The sequence below is a fragment of the Stegostoma tigrinum genome, chromosome 31, assembly GCF_030684315.1.
Source record: "Stegostoma tigrinum isolate sSteTig4 chromosome 31, sSteTig4.hap1, whole genome shotgun sequence".
NCBI classification, from domain to species: Eukaryota; Metazoa; Chordata; class Chondrichthyes; order Orectolobiformes; family Stegostomatidae; genus Stegostoma; species Stegostoma tigrinum.
The window spans coordinates 31,778,645-31,797,254 of NC_081384.1; the positions used below are offsets into that span (position 1 = coordinate 31,778,645).

Sequence of the window (18,610 nt, forward strand, 5' to 3'; positions counted from 1 at the left end):
CCTATCTTCTTTACTCTCCATCTTCGGTCCGCCTCCCCCTCTCTCCCTATTTATTCCAGTTCCCTCCCCCTATCCCCCTCTCTGATGAAGAGTCTAGGCCCGAAACGTCAGCTTTTGTGCTCCTGAGATGCTGCTTGGCCTGCTGTGTTCATCCAGCCTCACATTTTATTATCTTGGAATCTCCAGCATCTGCAGTTCCCATCATCTCTCATCAATGACCCATCCCATTCGAGTAATGCTCTCCTACAACCTCCTCCTGTCGGAAGCCTGAACACATGCATTAGCAAGTTCCAGACTGACTTCTTCCCTGGTCTTATTAGGCTGATGAGTGAATTCTCTAACTTCAAATATCCAGATCTTGACGCTGATCTTGTGTAGCACATGTCTTGTGTGGTGTAACCTGTATGCCTCACAATGTTCAAGGTTTCTTTTCCACCCTGTGATCTGTGTGTCCTTGTTTACTATGATCTGCCTGTACTGCTCTCAAACGAAGCTTTTCACTGTACTTAAGAACACAGGACAATAAATCCAATGAGAATGTACATGGAAATGGTAAAAGGCAAGAGATTGACCCTCAGAAATAGAACAAGTACAGACACAATGGACTGAACGGTCTCTTTCTGTGCCATTGTGATTCTGTGATAAAGAATATAGAAGAAAGGCGGTTCGCCTGGATAGTCCTGATGGTCATTGCCTTCGGGCTTGGTTAATTCTGTCTTCGTTTAACTGAAAAGACATTGACGTAAATGAAAAGCTTACTGAAGTCAAACAATGTGTCATTCAATGCCATGTCAAATGAATTAGGGTACTTTCTCAATGAATTCTGAGAAGTTAAAGGGATTTCCTAACCCTCTCAGGCCCAGGAGTGTATTTCAATAAGGCAGTTGTCACTGCTTTAAGAAATTACTAAGCTCCTCCCATTCAGGTGGAGGGAGTCTTGTACCTGTGTCGCTGGGTTCTGCAGTCATGGAAGGGGCGTGATTTCAACCAGTCATGCTGTATGCTGAAAGAGCAGGAGAGGCAGTAAAACTGGATTGTTTGTCTGTAATCCATTTCAACGCCAGGCATTTAGCTGGAAGCAGTCCAGGGCTCAAAGCACCTGCTCCCCATGGGAAACATACACGGGATTTAGAGCATAACCCCACTGGTTTTAACAGGAGCTGCGGAGTTGGCTTCAATCACAGCAGGTCTCGATCGTTGGTAAGGATTTCTTTTCCTTCATGTCCTATTTTCTTGAGTTGGTGACGAGGAGATTTTCAGGGAGAGGAGTTTGTGTGGAGTTGGGATAACCTGGGTGTGGCGCACTATTGATAGCTCATGCAGAACTTTTGTAGCTGTGTAGTATTTACGACTCTGATTTCTGAACAGATTAGTTTCCAACTTGCATTTCAGAGCAAAAATCCTTTTGTATGGTTCCTTTACGTGATTGCACCCCTGTCCAAGGGAGTAGCAGGTATTTTTACGACAGTCCAGCTTGGAGATACAGTTTTAAAGATAAAACACCATTTCCTTGTAGTGTAGCAGTATTGAGGTGAAGGATTAGTGAATTGAAAGCATTTGTTTATGAATCATCTGAAAACCTGACTGTGTAAGGTCACAATCCTTGTCGGCTAAAGACAGCACAGCTGTCTACTGTGTTTGACTCACTCTACAACCCCGTATTCCAAAACAAAATTAGTCCAGTCGGTGTAAATAAATGAGTGTCATAGACACAGGACTGTTTTCAAAATGACACGACTGGAACTGAATACCCATTTGGGAATCACTGCTATTATAGTTTGCTTAAGTGTGTCTCACCAGTTATCTTTCTGTCCTGGATGTATTGATTTGTGTTTCGCTGCTACTTCTCCAGAGCTATGGCCAATAATTTTTAAAATTTGTTCTTGGATTGTGATTGTCCTTGTTAATTCCATCACTAATTTCCTTTAGCATTTGGTTACTTCACGGGACAGTTAAATGTCTTAGAGACACAGACAATCACACACTCAGTGACACACAGAGATAATGGGAACTGCAGATGCTGGAGAATTCCAAGATAATAAAATGTGAGGCTGGATGAACACAGCAGGCCAAGCAGCATCTCAGGAGCACAAAAGCTTTTGTGCTCCTGAGATGCTGCTTGGCCTGCTGTGTTCATCCAGCCTCACATTTTATTATCTCAGTCACACATAATTACTTTTGGGCATACAGTCACCAGAATAAGGATAATAGGTTGCCTCCTTTTTAAAAGATGTTCAGAAATGAATTTTGTTTTTCAGCAAAGATCTAACAACTCTGTGATAATGGGAACTGCAGCTCTCTGAAGAAGGGTCTAGGCCCAAAACGTCAGCTTTTGTGCTCCTAAGATGCTGTTTGGCCTGCTGTGTTCATCCAGCTTCACACTTTGATATCTAACAACTCTGTACTTGCTACTGATATCAACTTTAAACTGAATTCAGCATTGAAAAGTGCTACAGAGGGATTTGGATTTGTGTTGTCTGGATTATTAGCACTTTTAATATACCCATTATGTAGTAAACTGTGATGCCATTACATAGTAGGAGGGTGTACTAATTGACAAGCAGACTAATGGGACAGTGACTGGGTAATGTGATAGCCTTTGATGTGTATTACAGCAGATCTCTGCTATACCCTACACAAAGCATGAGAGAACTATGCCACACCTTTGACAGAAACAATTCTTTACTGAGTATGCTGCAGTATTAAAGGTGCTGTTTCTTCAATGGAAGTAAATTAGAGGCTTCTACCCATCTTCTGAAATGGATGTTTATTTTGTTTTATTCACCTGTGGGATATGGGCGTCTCTGGATGGGCCAACATTCATTGTCTGTCACTGGTTGCCCTTGAAAAGGTGGTGAAGAGCTGAACTGCTGCGGGCCATTTACTGTAGGTAGACACACAACGCTATTAGGATTTTGACCCAGCAACACTGAAGGAGCGCTGATACATTTCCAAGTCAGGATGGAAAGTGTCTTGGAGGGGAACATGCAGGCAGTGGTATTTCCATGTATCTGCTCCCATAGATGGAGTTACAGTAGGCTTGCCACTGCCTAAGAGGCTGGGAGAAGAGTGAGCTATCGACTATTCTTCATTGGCAGGGCTTGGCTAACTTAATAACCAGATCTGCCATGTCTTTAAAAGTTTTTGATAAACCTAATAAGAGCTGCAATGCTGCTACTAGCAATAATAAAAAAAGTGCATTTTGAAGGATTTCTTCTACAAAAGAATGCTAACAATGCTTTTTTTTTCCTCATGCAGAATGTTTGCAACAGTTTGTTTTTAACGACTTGCATTTAATTATGATCAAAATGTGTTTGATCAGGGTTTGACAGTCACAATAGGTACTCTAATGAACTTCATGTGCTCAGGAGTTACAGGTTGCCAAGCCCTGCTGCGTGGAAACAAAATTGAAACAAAATACCTCTGGAAATGGGTGGAGAGTGGTGCGGAATAAAGAAATTCAAATAATTGTGGCAAGGGTTTTACAAACGTGTGCAAATAATGGGTCTTTAACAGCTCTGCATTGTCAAGTCAGACCTAAAACAGCATCATTTCTGGTGGCTAACAGTTTCATTTCTAAAGGCTTGTCATCTGTGTTTTCACCCTGACTCCAATATAGTGTTCAAGGGTTATATAGGCGTTGTAACACAGGAACCCAATTGGTACATAAATTAGCTGATGTATTATTCCCCACACTGCAGATATTAATGCATTGTTCAGCGTGACGGTTCATGTTTTAATCTGAATAGGAAGAAGAGCAGCTCCATCCTTCTCCTCCCTGTTTGACCATTCAATTTATTCATAGTGAATCTCTTTCTCAGTTTCACCCGCGTGCCTCCAATCCATATCCCTCACTTGACACGGAACTCATTGACTGTGTCACTGAAACTTTGAATTGACCCAGCAATCAGTCTTGAAACGCCTGATTCCCACTATGTTTTGCCAGTGCGTGTTTTGTAATTTCCCTCCTAAAAACCCTCGCTGTAATTTTAAGATGATGCCCTCTCAATCTTGATTCTCTAAAACTAGGACATAGTTTCGCTGGGTGGTAACATACAGTTTTGGAGGGAGAGAAATCCACGGCCTATGAAGACAGCAAAGACCGCCAGATCAGCAGTCAGATGGCTGAGTAGTTGTTGCTGAGCTTCCCAGTAGAACCAGCCCCTTGGATGAGCAAATCCTGGGTATCGACAGCTACTGCTCAACCAGAACATTATGCATGGGAGAGATAATGGGAACTGCAGATGCTGGAGAATCCATGATAACAAAGTGTGAAGCTGGATGAACACAGCATGCCAAGCGGCATCTCAGGAGCACAAAAGCTGATGTTTCAGGCCTAGACCCTTCATCAGAGACCTCTCTGATGAAGTTTGGTGGCAAGGGTAGGAAAATAGCAGCTGCCATGTTTCCCCAAGGCAAAAAGAGACCTAGTGCTGGCTTGTTAGTCCAAAGACCCAGGTAATGTTCCATGGGGCTTACCTTTGAATCCTGCCATGACAGACAGTAGAATTTGAATCAACACATTTGAGTCCTATACGACTGCCTTAGAGCTGCTTAATGTTTAAAAAAAAGCCTTGTTGCACATGTGTAGGGTTTTAGCACCACTTTGGGGTTGATGTGTGATCTTTCCACATTTAAGAAAGGATATATTTGCTTTGGAGGCAGTGCAACAAAGATTGGTCCCTTGGTTGAGGTTGAATAAATTGGGTTGATATTCCCTGATGTTTTGTAGCGTGTGAGGTGATTCCACTAAAATGTACAAAATTCGGTAGAGATTGTTTCTGCAGATCAGGGAATTTAAAGGACAGTCAAGAAACCTAGGGGTGGTACAGTGGCCTACTGGTTAGCACTGCTGCCTCACAGCACCAGGAACCTGGGTTTGAAGCCATCCTCGGGCGACTGTGTGGAGTTTGCACATTCTCCCCGTGTCTGCATAGGTTTCCTCCAGGTGCTCCGGTTTCCTCCCACAGTCCAGAGATGTGCCGTTTAGGTGGATTGGCCATGCTAAATTGCCTACAGTGTTCAGGGATGTGTAGATTAGGTGAGTTACAGGGGAATAGGTCTGGGTGACATGCTCTGAGGTTCGATGTGGACTTGTTGGGCCAAAGGGCCTGTTTCCACACTGTAGGGATTCTATGAAATCTGGACCTGGAAAAGCACAGCAGATCAGACAGCATGCAGGGTGCAGGAAAGTCAAAATTTTGTCACGAATGGGGAGTGAGGGATGGCATGAGGGAAGGTAGATAAAATAAAGATAGGTGGATGCAGGTTACTGTGGTTGGTCAGAGTGGAGTGGAAAGCTGAGTGGGAAGATTGACAGGTTGGAGGAGGAGAGATTTTGAAGATAATGAAGTCAATATTCAGGCCATTGGGCTGTAAGCTCCCAAGGCGAAATGTGAGGTGTTGTTCCTCCAGTTTACGTTAGGCCTCACCCTGACAGTGGAGGAGGCTAAGAGCAGACAGGTCACCAGGGGAATTGGTGGGGGGGAGGTGCGTTAAAGTGGATAGCAACCAGAAGGTCAGCCTGGTTGGTGCACACAGAGCACAGATGCTCTACGAACCGGTCCCTGAGTTTGCGTGGATGCTATGGGGCAATCCACCTAACCTGCACATCTTTGAAATGTGGGAGGAAACCAGAACACTGAGGAAACCCACACAGACATGAGTAGAATATACAAACTATACAACACACACACACACACAAGGCTGGAATCAAACCCGGGACCCTGGCGCATATCCCTGCTATAGGAAAGATGTTTTGAATCCTGAAAGGGTTCATAAAAGATTTACAAGGAGGTTTCAGGGTTTGAGCTTTGGGGAGAGGCTGAATAGGCTGGGGCTATTTTCCCTGGAGTGTCAGAGGCTGAGGGGTGACCTTTCTCATGTATAAAATCGTGAGGGGCATAGATAAGGTGAACAGATAAGTTCTTTAACCCAGGATGGGGGAGTCCAAAACTAAAGGGCATGGATTTAAGATGAAAGGGGGAAAGATTTAAAAGGGACCTAAGGGGTACCTTTTTCATGAGAGGATGGTGTATATTTGGAACAAGCTGCCAGAGGAAGTGATAGGGGCTGGTACAATTACAACATTTAAAAACATCTGAATGGGTATATGAATAGGAGGGATATGGGCCAAATATTGGCAGATTGGATTAGATTAATGTAGAATATCTGGTCGGCATAGATGAGTTGGACCGAAGGGTCTGTTTCTGTGCTGTAAATCTCTGACTCTACGAATGTGTGACTGGAGAAATGGTGCATGAGGAAAGCTTTAGGTTCCTGGAACATTGAGCCACTTCTGTAGAAATGTTGTATGTTCAGGCCAGATGAGTTTCACTTGGATCAATTTCCTGTGCTGTTGGGAATGGGTTAAGTTTAGAACATAGAACAGTACAGCACAGTACAGGCCCTTTGCGCTGCCCCCCCCCCCCCCCCCCCCCCACCCACCCACCCACAATGTTATGCCGAACTTTTACCCTAAACCTAAGGTCTATCTAATCTCCACCACTATCTTATACTATCATCCATATGCCTGTCTAATAGCCGCTTAAATGCCCCTAATGAGGCCGACTCCACTACCCTCTCCAGCAACGTATTCCACACCCCTACCACTGTCTGAGTAAAGAACCTACTTCTGACGTCTCTTAACTTGACAGGAATGTGGGAACCAAGAGGTACGAGCCAGGAATCCCAAGATGCACATAGAATTGCAAGAGACAGATAATACAAATGTAGGAAATAGCAAGGTATTAGATAGAATGTATTACCTCCCCTCTTACTCTGATTCCAACTTAGGTCAATATACATGTACATGATTCTGATAAATGAGGTTGGTTGGATACTAAAGGATGTGAAAATGGGAATTGTGGAAGCAATAGGCATAATTCTCAAATCCTCTTTTTATTGGAGTGTTTGCGGGGGTTTGAAGCCATACCCTTGTTCAAAAACTTTTACAAAGCTAATCCTAGCAACTATAGACTTTGGTGTTGGTGAAGCATTTGAAAGTCAAAATTCAGGGCAAATGTTTCTGAGAATGACCCCAAGGATGAGGAATTTTAGTTAAGTAGATGGATTGAGGAAGTTGAGAATTGTCCTCTTTGAAGAGAGGAGATTTGCTGGAGATATTAAAGATTGTGAAGTGTCTGGATGGAGTAAGTGGAGAGAAACTGTTCCTATTGATGGAAGGATGGAGGTTGAGAGAACACTGATTTAAGGTGATTTGTAAAATGGCAACATGAAAAATGTGTTTTTTTTCATGTAGCTAGTGGCTAGGATCTAGATTGCGCTGTCTGAGAACATTGAGGAGGCAGGTTAAATTGAGACTCCTTTTAAAAGGGCGTTGCACTATTAGTGAGAAGTAAAATGTGCAACGCATCAGTGAAGTTGGGTGTGGCACAAGACAAATTGCTCTTTCTAGAGAGCCAGCATTGACCTGACCAGCCAAATCTTTTCAGAGATACTCTAACACAATCACTGATTCAACATACAGTACAGATGTTGCATCATCAAGGTCCAAGGGTTCCCAGGGAGTGTCAGAGGTGCCAACCCTGAATGGACCATCCCTTAAATTTTATCACATAATCTGTCACCTCCAGTCCCACATTCCTGTCACTGGCAACCTGACACGACCATCCCAGTAGTGCACTGCCTTCCCCAAGCAGTTGCAACTGAGCAGCATCTTGGCTGTCTAATTGGATTGCAAAACAACTTTAAATTCCTCTAAAGCAACACGTTTTGCAACCAATAAAGGAAATGGAAAATGACAGTACAAAAAAAAACTAATTTGTATGATTTTCTTCCTAAACTACTCTTAGTAGTGCCCTGGAAATTAATCCCTGGAAACTCCAGAACACAGTCGTGATGCCAGCAAGCTAAGGACTGGGGTACTGTTGTCAAAAATTGCCACACAATGAGATTTGTCAGTGATGTATGCAAATAATGTCAGGCTGAAACAAATGTGACACCACTATTGAAGAAAAGAAGGAGAGAGAAAACATAAACCCATCAATTAGCTTGACATCAGTCATGCGAAAAGTTCTGGAGTGTGTGGTTCAGGGAATCCTAACAATACATGTGCAAAATTGTCATATGATCAGACAAATTCAAAATGGTTTTATGAAAGTGGCAACATGTTTGATGTATTATATGTATTACAGACTTTTAAAAAAATTTAACCAGTAGGGTAGAAAGAAAGTGCCCAAATAGAGATGCATGCCTGGATTTCTGGTGTGTGTCACACCCAAGAGGAAGGACTTGTAACATTGCAGCAGTATAGCAAAGGTTCATTAGACTTGCAGCTGGCTTGATGGTGTTGGCCTGTGATGAAAGGCTGAGTAAATCGGGTCTACAGTCTCTAGAATTTAGAAAAATGAGACATGATCTTATTGAGATGTGTAAGATTCTGCAGGGTAGCCGTGGAGAGTCAGTTTTTGCTGGTGGCTTGTCGAGAGCATGGACATAGTCTCAGGCTAAGGGGTTGATCATTTTAGGACTGAGAAAGGGGTGAAATTACTTCCCACGTACATTCACTGTTGCAAATCTTTAGATTTCTCTACCTCAGTGGGTTGTAGATGCTCCATTGTTGATTAATTTTAAGACTGATGAACACATTTTTTTGGGTCTCCTGGAATCAAGGGAAATGGGGAATGGGCAGGAAAGAGAGTTGAAGATTGGTCACTGACATGATTTTGCTGAATGGAGGATCAGGCAGAATGACCCTGTGGTCTTCTACTTCTCCTGTTACTTGGTTGTATGTCATAACTGGAAGATTAGGCTGAGATTGGGTTGAGAAGATGTCATTGAAACTTAGGAGGTCAATAGCTCAACAGACTTTTCAGTTCCCTGACTGACTTCAGATTGCCCGTTGCCCTGGGAGCATTAAAGAGATGGAACAAATAAGAGATAATGGGAACTGCTGACGCTGGAGAATCTGAGACAAGAAAGTGTAGAGCTGGATGAACACAGCAGGCCAAGCAGCATCAGAGGAGCAGGAAAGCTGACGTTTCTGGATCCCTCTTCAGAAATAAGCCTCTGTTTCTCAGTGATTCTCTGTAAAGAGGTTCTACACATTAGCTAATCAGATTCAGGTATAGTTTGGTAAAACACGTTGTTTACTGTATTTGTGGGACTAAAACTGATTGCACCACAATCTGAAGTGAAGGGAATAATGCCAACCTGTACACCATGAGGTACAAGGACAAGGAGGCGTGAGCTAGATCGGATAAGGAGACTACGCAGTTTGTAATCTTTTATGACCTCCAAGAAGTCTTTTATGTAGGGCTTGTGATTGAAACTTAAACAGCTTCTTTGTTCCTTTCTAATGAAATAATTGAATCACCAGGATGATGTTTTTAAAACTAACATTTGTCAGTAAAGTGAATGATTCAGCTACTTTGCTCTTGCTGGCAGTTTCTATATTTGCTGTGCAAACTATCAGTGTTGCAGAGGTGTGAAAGTGTTATCTAGTAGCAACAACAATGGGTTGATGCGAGTCTGTTAACTTTTTATAAACACAATGTTCTCATCTTCTATTAATAAATACATATGCAAAACCAAATCAGTATAGGTATTTGAAATCTAATTACCAGTAAGCTATAACATGACCTCTGTTTCTGTAGTACAATGTTGCCTGACCTGTTGAATTTTTCTCACTTGTTTTTGTTGTTGATTTATAAATACACTCCTTGCATACTTCAGGTGTATTGAATGATGCATGTTGAATTCAGAGAGCATCAAGATAGTCATAGTGCTCTGTTCCTTTTTTTTTGTCTCCAACCACACGTGATCGACTCAGGAAGCTTCAAGCTTCAATGTGCCTTTTCTTTTTGCTTCTTGACAGCCAAAAGGTTCCGTTTTGCAGTTGATGTCCTGATCTGAAATCGAGCCAGGAAATGACGCCACAGTCAGATGTGATAACTAACCTCCTTTTATAGTGTTGCGATGGTCTCCATGATGTGAAGTGTTTACTGCCCAAAACTGTACTCTGTGTTGATATGCCTTGTGTTATTCCCATGGCATACCAGGGTTCCAAAAATATGGATGCCTGCTTGACCTCTATAGCCTATTCACAGGTAAGGGAATCTCTAGCATTAACAGGACATGATTGGCATTCAGTGCCCTTTTTGCATTTGCCTGTCTGTTTTTACGTAAGAAGTTTGCAGCTGAAACTGTCGGACACTGTCAGCGGATGGTTTCTTCTTTTTCCTCCTGTAGCTTCCTGTGCATCCTGTGTATTATTTTAGAATGACTGTGAAGTAGTTATTGCAGGGGGAGTATTCAAACTGAAACAGTAGAGAAGAAGTTGTTATAGGCAGACATAATTTATCCTGAGTTTGGGGCTGGAAGGTTAATTTCAGGACTTGAAGTGTGCTGAATTTCTTAGTTGTTATTTTGTTGGTGCAAATCAGTCAAGTATTACATTTAATTAGCAGCATACAGCTTTAGGATGGAGTGTCAGATGGTAAATCCCCTCGACTTAAACTGGTTTTCTCGATGATCTAGGGTTTGAGGGGGAGGCTTCAATCTTTAATTGTGAAAATTCCATCAGGCTGGTTACTGGAACTGTGACTCTCCAATTTATTCAACATTATTTTTGACTTCTAAAAACTGGAATTAAAGACTTATATTTGCATGCGTAATGATTGTAACAAGGTCAGCTAGGTGAACCTCGTAGAATAGGAGATAATCATCAGATGAAGGGTCCAGGCCTGAAACGTCAGCTTTTGTGCTCCTAAGATGAGGCTTGGCCTGCTTTGTTCATCCAGCTACATACTTTGTTTTCGTAGAATAGGAGTTCCCTGATTGGAGCTGTTAACTTGGTCCAAACAGGGAGTCCTGGCTGACAGATATAAACAAGGGTGTCAGAGGTTCTGCTCAGTCTAAGAGCTGTCTCTGAGGAAGCTGGACCAGGTCAAGTACTCTGCACACATAAATAAAGAGTGGCTGGATGATGGAATACTGGCTGTGTGGAGTTATTTCTGTATGGAATCTGTCATGACCACCAAACACTGCAAGACTAATTGAGTCTTTTTGAAGGATAGTTACAGTCATGGGAACACAAAAAGAGTTTGCACACAGCAAGTTCCCACAAATAGCAATGTGATGACTTGACAGTAGTGTGGAGCTGGAGGAATACAGCAGGCCAGGCAGCATCATTTCTGAAGAAGGGTCCCGACCCAAAACATCAACTTTCCTGCTCCTCTGATGCTGCCTGACATGGTGTGTTCCTCCAGCTCCACACTGTTGTCTCTGACTCCAGCATCCGCAGTTCTTGCTCTCTCTGAATGATAATGACTAGTTAGTGTGTTTTGTGGTGTTGATTGAGAGATAAATACCGGTCAGGACACTGGAGATAATGACCCTTTTCCCCTTCAAAATAGTGTCTTGGTACACCTGAAAGGTGATGGCTTTGACAATGCAACTTGCTGCCGGTAATGCACGGGGGTACGAGCCTTGATTTTTCTTTCTAACCTTCTAACTCTGAATCAAGAGAGCTAACACAGAACCAAACACCCAATTTGTATGTTGTTTATCTGGCTGAACCTTCTTTACTTTGCTGATTAGCATGTAGTGTAATCGATGCAGGCCATGATTAGCCAAGAAATGAGATCAATGGATACAAGTGCCAACTTCCATCATGAAAGAAATTCAAGAAATTGCTTTTGGGAGCAAGTCTAAACTGCCATGTGGGGACCATTTTAAAAGCAAGGCAGGTAGAGACAAATAGGAATGTTTTCAGGAGGTATTTTGTACAGTGTCTCACCTCAAAGCAATGGAGGGCCAAAAAGGAAAATAAAACTCTTATCCATGGAAAAAGAATAACTTTTTGGAGGCGGGAATGTTTGTGGAAACTTCTAAGCTGTGCGGGAAGGAGAAGGATATGGAAAGCTATACAATCAAGCAAAAGTTGGGCAAAAACACTGATAAATACAAAGAATGAATGAAAAGACTACAGGTGCTCAGAACAAGTGCTGGTTATATTCTGTTGTCTTGAGCCCACCTAATTTCAAATATTCCCTGCTTCGATGGCTGTGCCTTCAGTTAAAAAAGCCACGAGGAATTCCATCCCAAAACCCCTCTATCGCTGACCTTGCTTTTCTCCTTGAAAACTGACTGTGAAACCTACATCTCTCACTAAACTTTTGGTAATCTGCCCAAAAATGTTCCAAGCACTTTAGGTTGGTTTCATTAGACAATAGGTGACGTAAAGATACGAGTTGTTGTTAAATTTTAAAGACCATCTTAAATTTTAGGAAGTCCCTACAGCATATAAAACATCCGTGAGTTTCAGTGGAAGGTCTATGCAATTAGGTAACATACAAAGAAAGTGGAGAATGGATAATGTCAACAGTCGTCGTTGCCTTTTTAAAAAAAGAAGCCGCCAAAGGATCAGTTAACAACAAAGTTGCCTCTTGGGAAGATTGTTGAGAATTTGAGTGCTGGTGTCAGTTCATTTAGGCCAGGCGATTGGAGAGACTGGGCATGGGCTCAGCAGGAGACTCCTATCTCAATTTACCAACCACCCAGAATTGCATCAAAACCTCCTGGAAGATTGCTGTGAAAAAAAGACACTGGGGAATTTGAAAATAATTTTATTTTAATTTCCTTTGGATATTTATGTTTCAGTTGCTAAAATAGTGGAGATTTGGTGGGAAGCGCTGTCAGAGTGGGTGATGGGACTGGAGATCATGTGATCTCCAGGAATATGTCTAAACAGAGTCAGCTTCCAAAATGACATCTGGCCACTTCAGTGAATGTTTTTGAGCAGAATATGGATATGGGGCGGGTGGGGGTTTCGGTTAGCTAAATTAGCTGGTTTGCAAAGCAGAGCAGCACCAACCACGTTCACTTCCGGCACAAGCTGAGGTTACCATGAAGGACTCCCTTTCTCGACCTCTCCCGTCACCTGAGGTGTGGTGACCCACTAGTTAACCCATCACCAACCATCTCTCTTTCCCTAATGAGAAAGAAGCCCTAGGGTCTATTCTGGCTGTGGAAATTTTGTCTCTACCTACACTAAATGTGGTTGCCAACAATGTCTGGAGACATTCCTGGAGTTTTAATCATGTGATGCCCGGAACGTTAGAAAATGAGTCCTAACATTAGCTGTCACAGAGGGCTGGCAAAGACACAGCACGGCCTGCTGTGCCATAACTGTTGTGAGATTCTAACTTGTTTAAAAGATGTCCTGACGACAGTTTGGTATTAGGTCAGTGATTTGAACAGGCTGGTTTGCAAATAAAAAAAAATCATCTATGTTCAAAGATGACTGCAAGTTAATCACCTATGTATGCAACTCCTAAAACTATTGTTGAAGACTGTCTGTCCCTCCCCTGTGTTTTAGTCCTTTCTTTTCCAGCCTTCTGGCTGTTCCTGCACTGCCAAGGCCCATACTCTGGAAATTTCTTTATTCTCCTTCCCCTGTAAAAACTTTAACACCATCTGTAACCGGAGGGGATGAATTTTCAAACATTTTTGAATGTTAACAGACCAAAAGGTTGCCTGTTTAAATTACTGATAATGCACAAGCGCATACGCTCTTTCAGATCTTGCAAAATATTAGTTATGTTCAATTCTGCCTGGCAGTAGGGCTGGGCGTTTCGCAAGGAGTTCAATAGATCACTTGATAGTCACTGAAGAGGTACAATGCAGAGGACAGTGAGACTGGAAGTGTGTGTGTGTGTGTGTGTGTGTGTGCGCGCGCGCGCGTGCGCAGAAGAGTCCTTTACAGATTTGTTATGGTGCTACACTTCAGACCATTGTGTGCGCCCTGGCTGCTGTGAAAGGCTTAAAAGAAGCTGATGCATAATTAGTAGTTAAGTACAGCAGAGAAAGGCAGCTGAGCGAGATTGAAGCTCCAGAAAAATCGAGGGGCAATACTGGCTCCCGGCTTGTGAAAAGCTGCATTTGTGTTAATTACTAAAGGCTGGAATGCTGTTTCTAAGATTCCAGAGAAGTGCAGCTCTACTGATGGAAGGTGGGAACTGCTGTGAAATCTGCAGGATCTGTTTGATTCCACTTGTGATTTGATGTGTTCTGTGGGGTGCTTGATCATCTTTCCCTAATTGGGAAAGGGGAGTGTGCAGTGGGACCTGGGTGTCCTTGTGCACCAGCCACTGGAGTTAAGTAGGCAGGTGCAGTAGGCGGTAAAGCAGGCGAATGGTATGTTGACCTTCGTTGTGAGAGGTTTCGAGCACAGGAGCAGGGATGTGTTGTTGCAGTTGTACAGGGCCTTGGTGAGCCCACACCTGGAATATTGTGTGCAGTTTGGTCTCCTTTTCTGAGGAAGAAAGCCCTTGCCCTTGAGGGAATGCAGCAAGGCTTACCAGGCTGATTCCAGAGATGGTGGGACAGATGTATGAGGAGAGATTGACTAGGTTAGGATTATTTTCACCAGAGTTCAGACGAATGAAGTGGGGGGGTGTGTGGTGGTTGTGGAATCTGAGACTTATAAAATTCTAATGAATTTAAAAGACCCTATACAGACGACAAACAAAACAAACGTCATCTACAAAATACCTTGCAAGAACTGTGACAAACACTACGTTGGACAAACAGGCAGAAAGCTAGCCACCAGGATACATGAACATCAACTAGCCACAAAACGACACGACCCACTATCACTCGTATCCTTACATACAGATGAGGAAGGACACCACTTTGATTGGGACAACACATCCATCCTAGGAGAAGCCAAACAGAGACACGCACGAGAATTCCTAGAAGCATGGCATTCCAACCAGAATTCCATCAACAAACACATTGGCTCCAAATCAATCTACCACCCCCTGAGAAAAAAGAACAGGAAATGACATCACCAACACAGGAAATGACATCACCAACCCAAGGAAACCTAACCAGATAAATAGAAAGCGGGACATAACACCAGTGCTTCGTCGGAGGCTCACTGATGATGTTACCTAGAATGGTGACGAAACATCTGAAAACTAACCTTGCAGCTCAGCGAGCAAACTCTCATCCAAAATCTAGCTGAATTTTTCCAGTACTGCAACAACACAGTCTAAGTCCTACATAATTTTCATATCTTCACGCTGGTCAAATTTGAAATTTTAATGACCAGTGGAAGAGTAGGACTGGAAAGAAATTAATGCATCTCTCCAACTTTGGTTGCGACAGTTACAATTATCAAACTGGAGCGTTGTCGTACCACCACCATCTACATCATTTGCTGCTTGCTTTTCCAGATGTCTCTCTCTACAACACATCTATGGCATTGCTTTCTAATGTATCCACCTTCTTTTCTGAAGCTTCCGTTATACTTTCTGTATTGATTTCTCTTCTCATGTTTGATTTGTCACCTTGAGTACATTCCAGACTTCTATCCCTTGTCCTCTTTTTAATTTCCTCCAACTAAGAGTTCAGAGGAGGTTTACCAGGATGCTGCCTGGACTGGAGGGCTTATCTTATGAAGAGAGGTTGACTGAGCTCGGTCTCTTTTCATTGGAGAAAAGGAGGAGGAGAGGGGACCTAATTGAGGTATACAAGATAATGAGAGGCATAGATAGAGTCGATAGCCAGAGACTATTTCCCAGGGCGGAAATGGCTAACACGAGGGGTCATAGTTTTAAGCTGGTTGGTGGAAAGTATAGAGGGGATGTCAGAGGCAGGTTCTTTACGCAGAGAGTTGTGAGAGCATGGAATGCGTTGCCAGCAGCAGTTGTGGAAGCAAGGTCATTGGGGTCATTTAAGAGACTGCTGGACATGTATATGGTCACAGAAATTTGAGGGTGCATACATGAGGATCAATGGTCGGCACAACATTGTGGGCTGAAGGGCCTGTTCTGTGCTGTACTGTTCTATGTTCTATGTTCTATGTTCTATAAAGATTGACAAAGCCACAGTCCATTATCCCTGTCCTTGCTCACTGCATCCCAACTGATGTGTAGATTTTGTTCTTAGCTTCAAAATCTTCTACACACCTTGCCGTTGTAATAAATGTTTCCACAAAGTGCCCTCCAGTGTGCAGTTGCGCAGCACAAGCCATGCTCATAATTTTGAGTATGGTAGCACAGAACAACAGATTAAAAAGGCCCAAGTCTGCATCAGTGTTTCCCCCACGTAATAACCATTGGAACTCGCTCTGTGGTGAGCCAGCATTCCCTTACCGTAATGAGAAGAAAGCTTGGGTCTTGTTCATTTGTTGGTCATTGTTGTTGTCCTGAAATGTGCTTTACACTCATTGATTGACAGAGAATGCTGACTCAGTTTACTAGATACCTTCCAGGGACTTGATAATGTTTGCCGCTGGTAAAGGAGTAGAAATTTAAATTGGAGACTGTGTTTTAGAAATAGCTGAAGTCTTCAGAAATGAGCTTAATGTAATTTATAAAGTGAATGGCTATGAAAGTTCAAGTGAAATGTCATCGCATCTTAAAAGAATGTCTTTGATTTGATCGATTTGGCTGAGGGGCTCACAAAGAGAGAGGAAGAGAACATATTTGACTGAAATAAATCTTCAGATTGTACTGGACAATATGTAACTAATGAGAGAGATGGGTGGGTACCCATGAGAAGAAGTCTATGATGCATGTCCTGTATATTATGCAGAAGGAGATGGTGTAGTCACACATCCCCAGCACTTTGTGAAGGCATCAGAAAGAGTTCAACAAGCTGATTGTAAGCCAGTATATTTCATTGCCTGGCACATTCTGGAAAGCAACTGGACGCGAGGGAAACTGCTCAATCACAACCTCTGACATGATCTGAACTGGGTAAGGCCATGCATGGAGCCGAGATGCAGGGAACCGACAAATCCTTTGCTCGTCACCCTCTAAAGGGAGGCTTTGCTTCCACTGACTGGCTAGTTTTTTTTTAAAAAACACTTGAGATGTGCTGCTTGCACGTTTATTGTTGTCGCTTATTTTGTCTCTGGTGCAGTAAATATAGAGCAGATGATATGCAAGGTGTGTGGTTAAGTGGTTGAGGAGAACTGTTCTCAACATAGTGGTAGAGTGAGGCTGCAATAGTTAAGTGTCTACGATAATCATAGACAACTGCTGCACTACTCCAGTTTTGTTTTTGCAATTTCCCATTTACAACTAACTACAAATAATATTTGAACAAATTCTTCCTTGAAGGGCTTATGTAAAATGGAGAGTAAGAACATGTGTTTTGGGTGTCTTGGGGCAGAACTGGTTATAGAAGATGTGGTTTCGTTCAGATATGGCCCCATTAGCTATCTATTGTACTTGTTACTGAAGAAGAACATTTCTGTTTCTTTAAGACCTAGACCATTTGAATTAGTGAGAGAATTTGCCTGTCTTGTCCCAAAGCCCTTTACAATCAGTTAAGAAATTTTACAGCATTATGTAGGGAAATGAAATAACTATTTTGAGGACAGCAAGCTTTCACAACAATGTGATAAATGATCAGACAATTTGCTTTTCATTCGGAGATAATAAGCACTGCCTTTGAAGCCTGCGCCGAGCTTCCTTCACCATATGGCAAAGATTTCATTCAGCCCAAAACGAATTGGGGCACCACACACGGCCTGGAGTGCCTCCCTGGCAGCATGACTTCTCAGATTTGCTCCCTTACTTGGAAAAGTCGATACTGGAGTCAGAGATAACATAATGTGGAGCTGGAGGGACTGGAGCAGCATCAGAGGAGCGCGAAAAATGATTTGGGTTGGGACCCTTTAGAAATGGGGGAAGGGGAAGGCAGCTCAGAGATATAGAGAGAGAGGAGGGGTGGGCTGGGGAAGGTAGGTAGGATGGTGATAGTTGAGTGCAGATGGGTAGTGGTGGGGATTAGTCAGTGAGATGGGAGGAGCGGATAGATGGGAGAGATGATGTGCAGGTTGTATCACTTTATTTGGTGCCTTGAATGGAGGTGAGGGAGGAGGTGAAGGGGCAGGTGTCGTACTTCTTGCGGTTGCAGGGAAAGATGCCAGGGCTAGTCGGGAGTGTGAAGTGGATGAGAGAGTCACAATGAGAACGTTCCCTACGAAAGGCAGATAGAAGTGTGGAGGGAACTATATCTTTGGTTGTGGGGTTGGATTGCAGGTGGCGGAAGTGGTGAAGAATGATATGTTGGATATGGACATACAGTGGGGTGATACATGAGGACAAGGGGGATTCTGACTTTGTTTTTGTTGGGGGGAGGGGATGCGAGGGCAGAGGTGTAGAAGAGATGTGGTTGAGAGCATTTTCAACCACTGAAGGGGGAGATTTACGGCCCTTGAAATAAGAGGATATCTGGGATATTCAGGAGTGCAACACCCTATCTTGGGAGCACGTGCGGTGGAGGTGGAGGAAGTGGGACTGGGGATCACATTCTTGCAGGATGGTGGGTGAGAGGAGGTGTAGCCCAGGTAGCTGTGGGAGTTGGTGGGCTTGAAATAACTTGTCCATCTTCTCTCCCACCTATCCATTTCTCCCACCTCACTGACCAATCTCCTCCACTCCCTACCTGCACTCACCTGTCACCATCCCACTGACCTTCCCCAGCCCTACCCGTCCTCTGTCTATTTCTTTCTGAGCTCCCTTTCCCCTCCCTCCCTTCTGAAGAAGGGTCCCAATCGAAAATGTCAACTTTCCTGCTCCTCTGATGCTGCCTGACCTGCTCTGTTCCTCCAGCTCCACACTGTTAT

At 43.2% G+C, this 18,610-nt stretch overlaps 1 protein-coding gene and 1 long non-coding RNA gene across 5 annotated transcripts in view; one reads left to right on the plus strand and one right to left on the minus strand.

The window, feature by feature from the left end:
• LOC125466241 (rho GTPase-activating protein 12) overlaps nt 1-18,610 on the plus strand; it is a 212,064-nt gene that overhangs the window by 117,018 nt on the left and 76,436 nt on the right. The window contains exon 1 of one of the 4 annotated variants that reach the window (XM_048560519.2): nt 9,930-10,070. The exons of the other annotated variants lie outside the window; for them this stretch is intronic. Coding sequence (XP_048416476.2) covers nt 9,993-10,070 — 78 coding nt within the window. The 5' untranslated portion in view covers nt 9,930-9,992. Of the gene's footprint in view, nt 1-9,929; nt 10,071-18,610 lie in introns of those variants that run through there. 4 annotated transcript variants of the gene reach the window in all.
• The window catches only part of LOC125466243 (uncharacterized), a 155,281-nt gene that overhangs the window by 37,168 nt on the left and 99,503 nt on the right, over nt 1-18,610 (minus strand). The window lies entirely within an intron of this gene.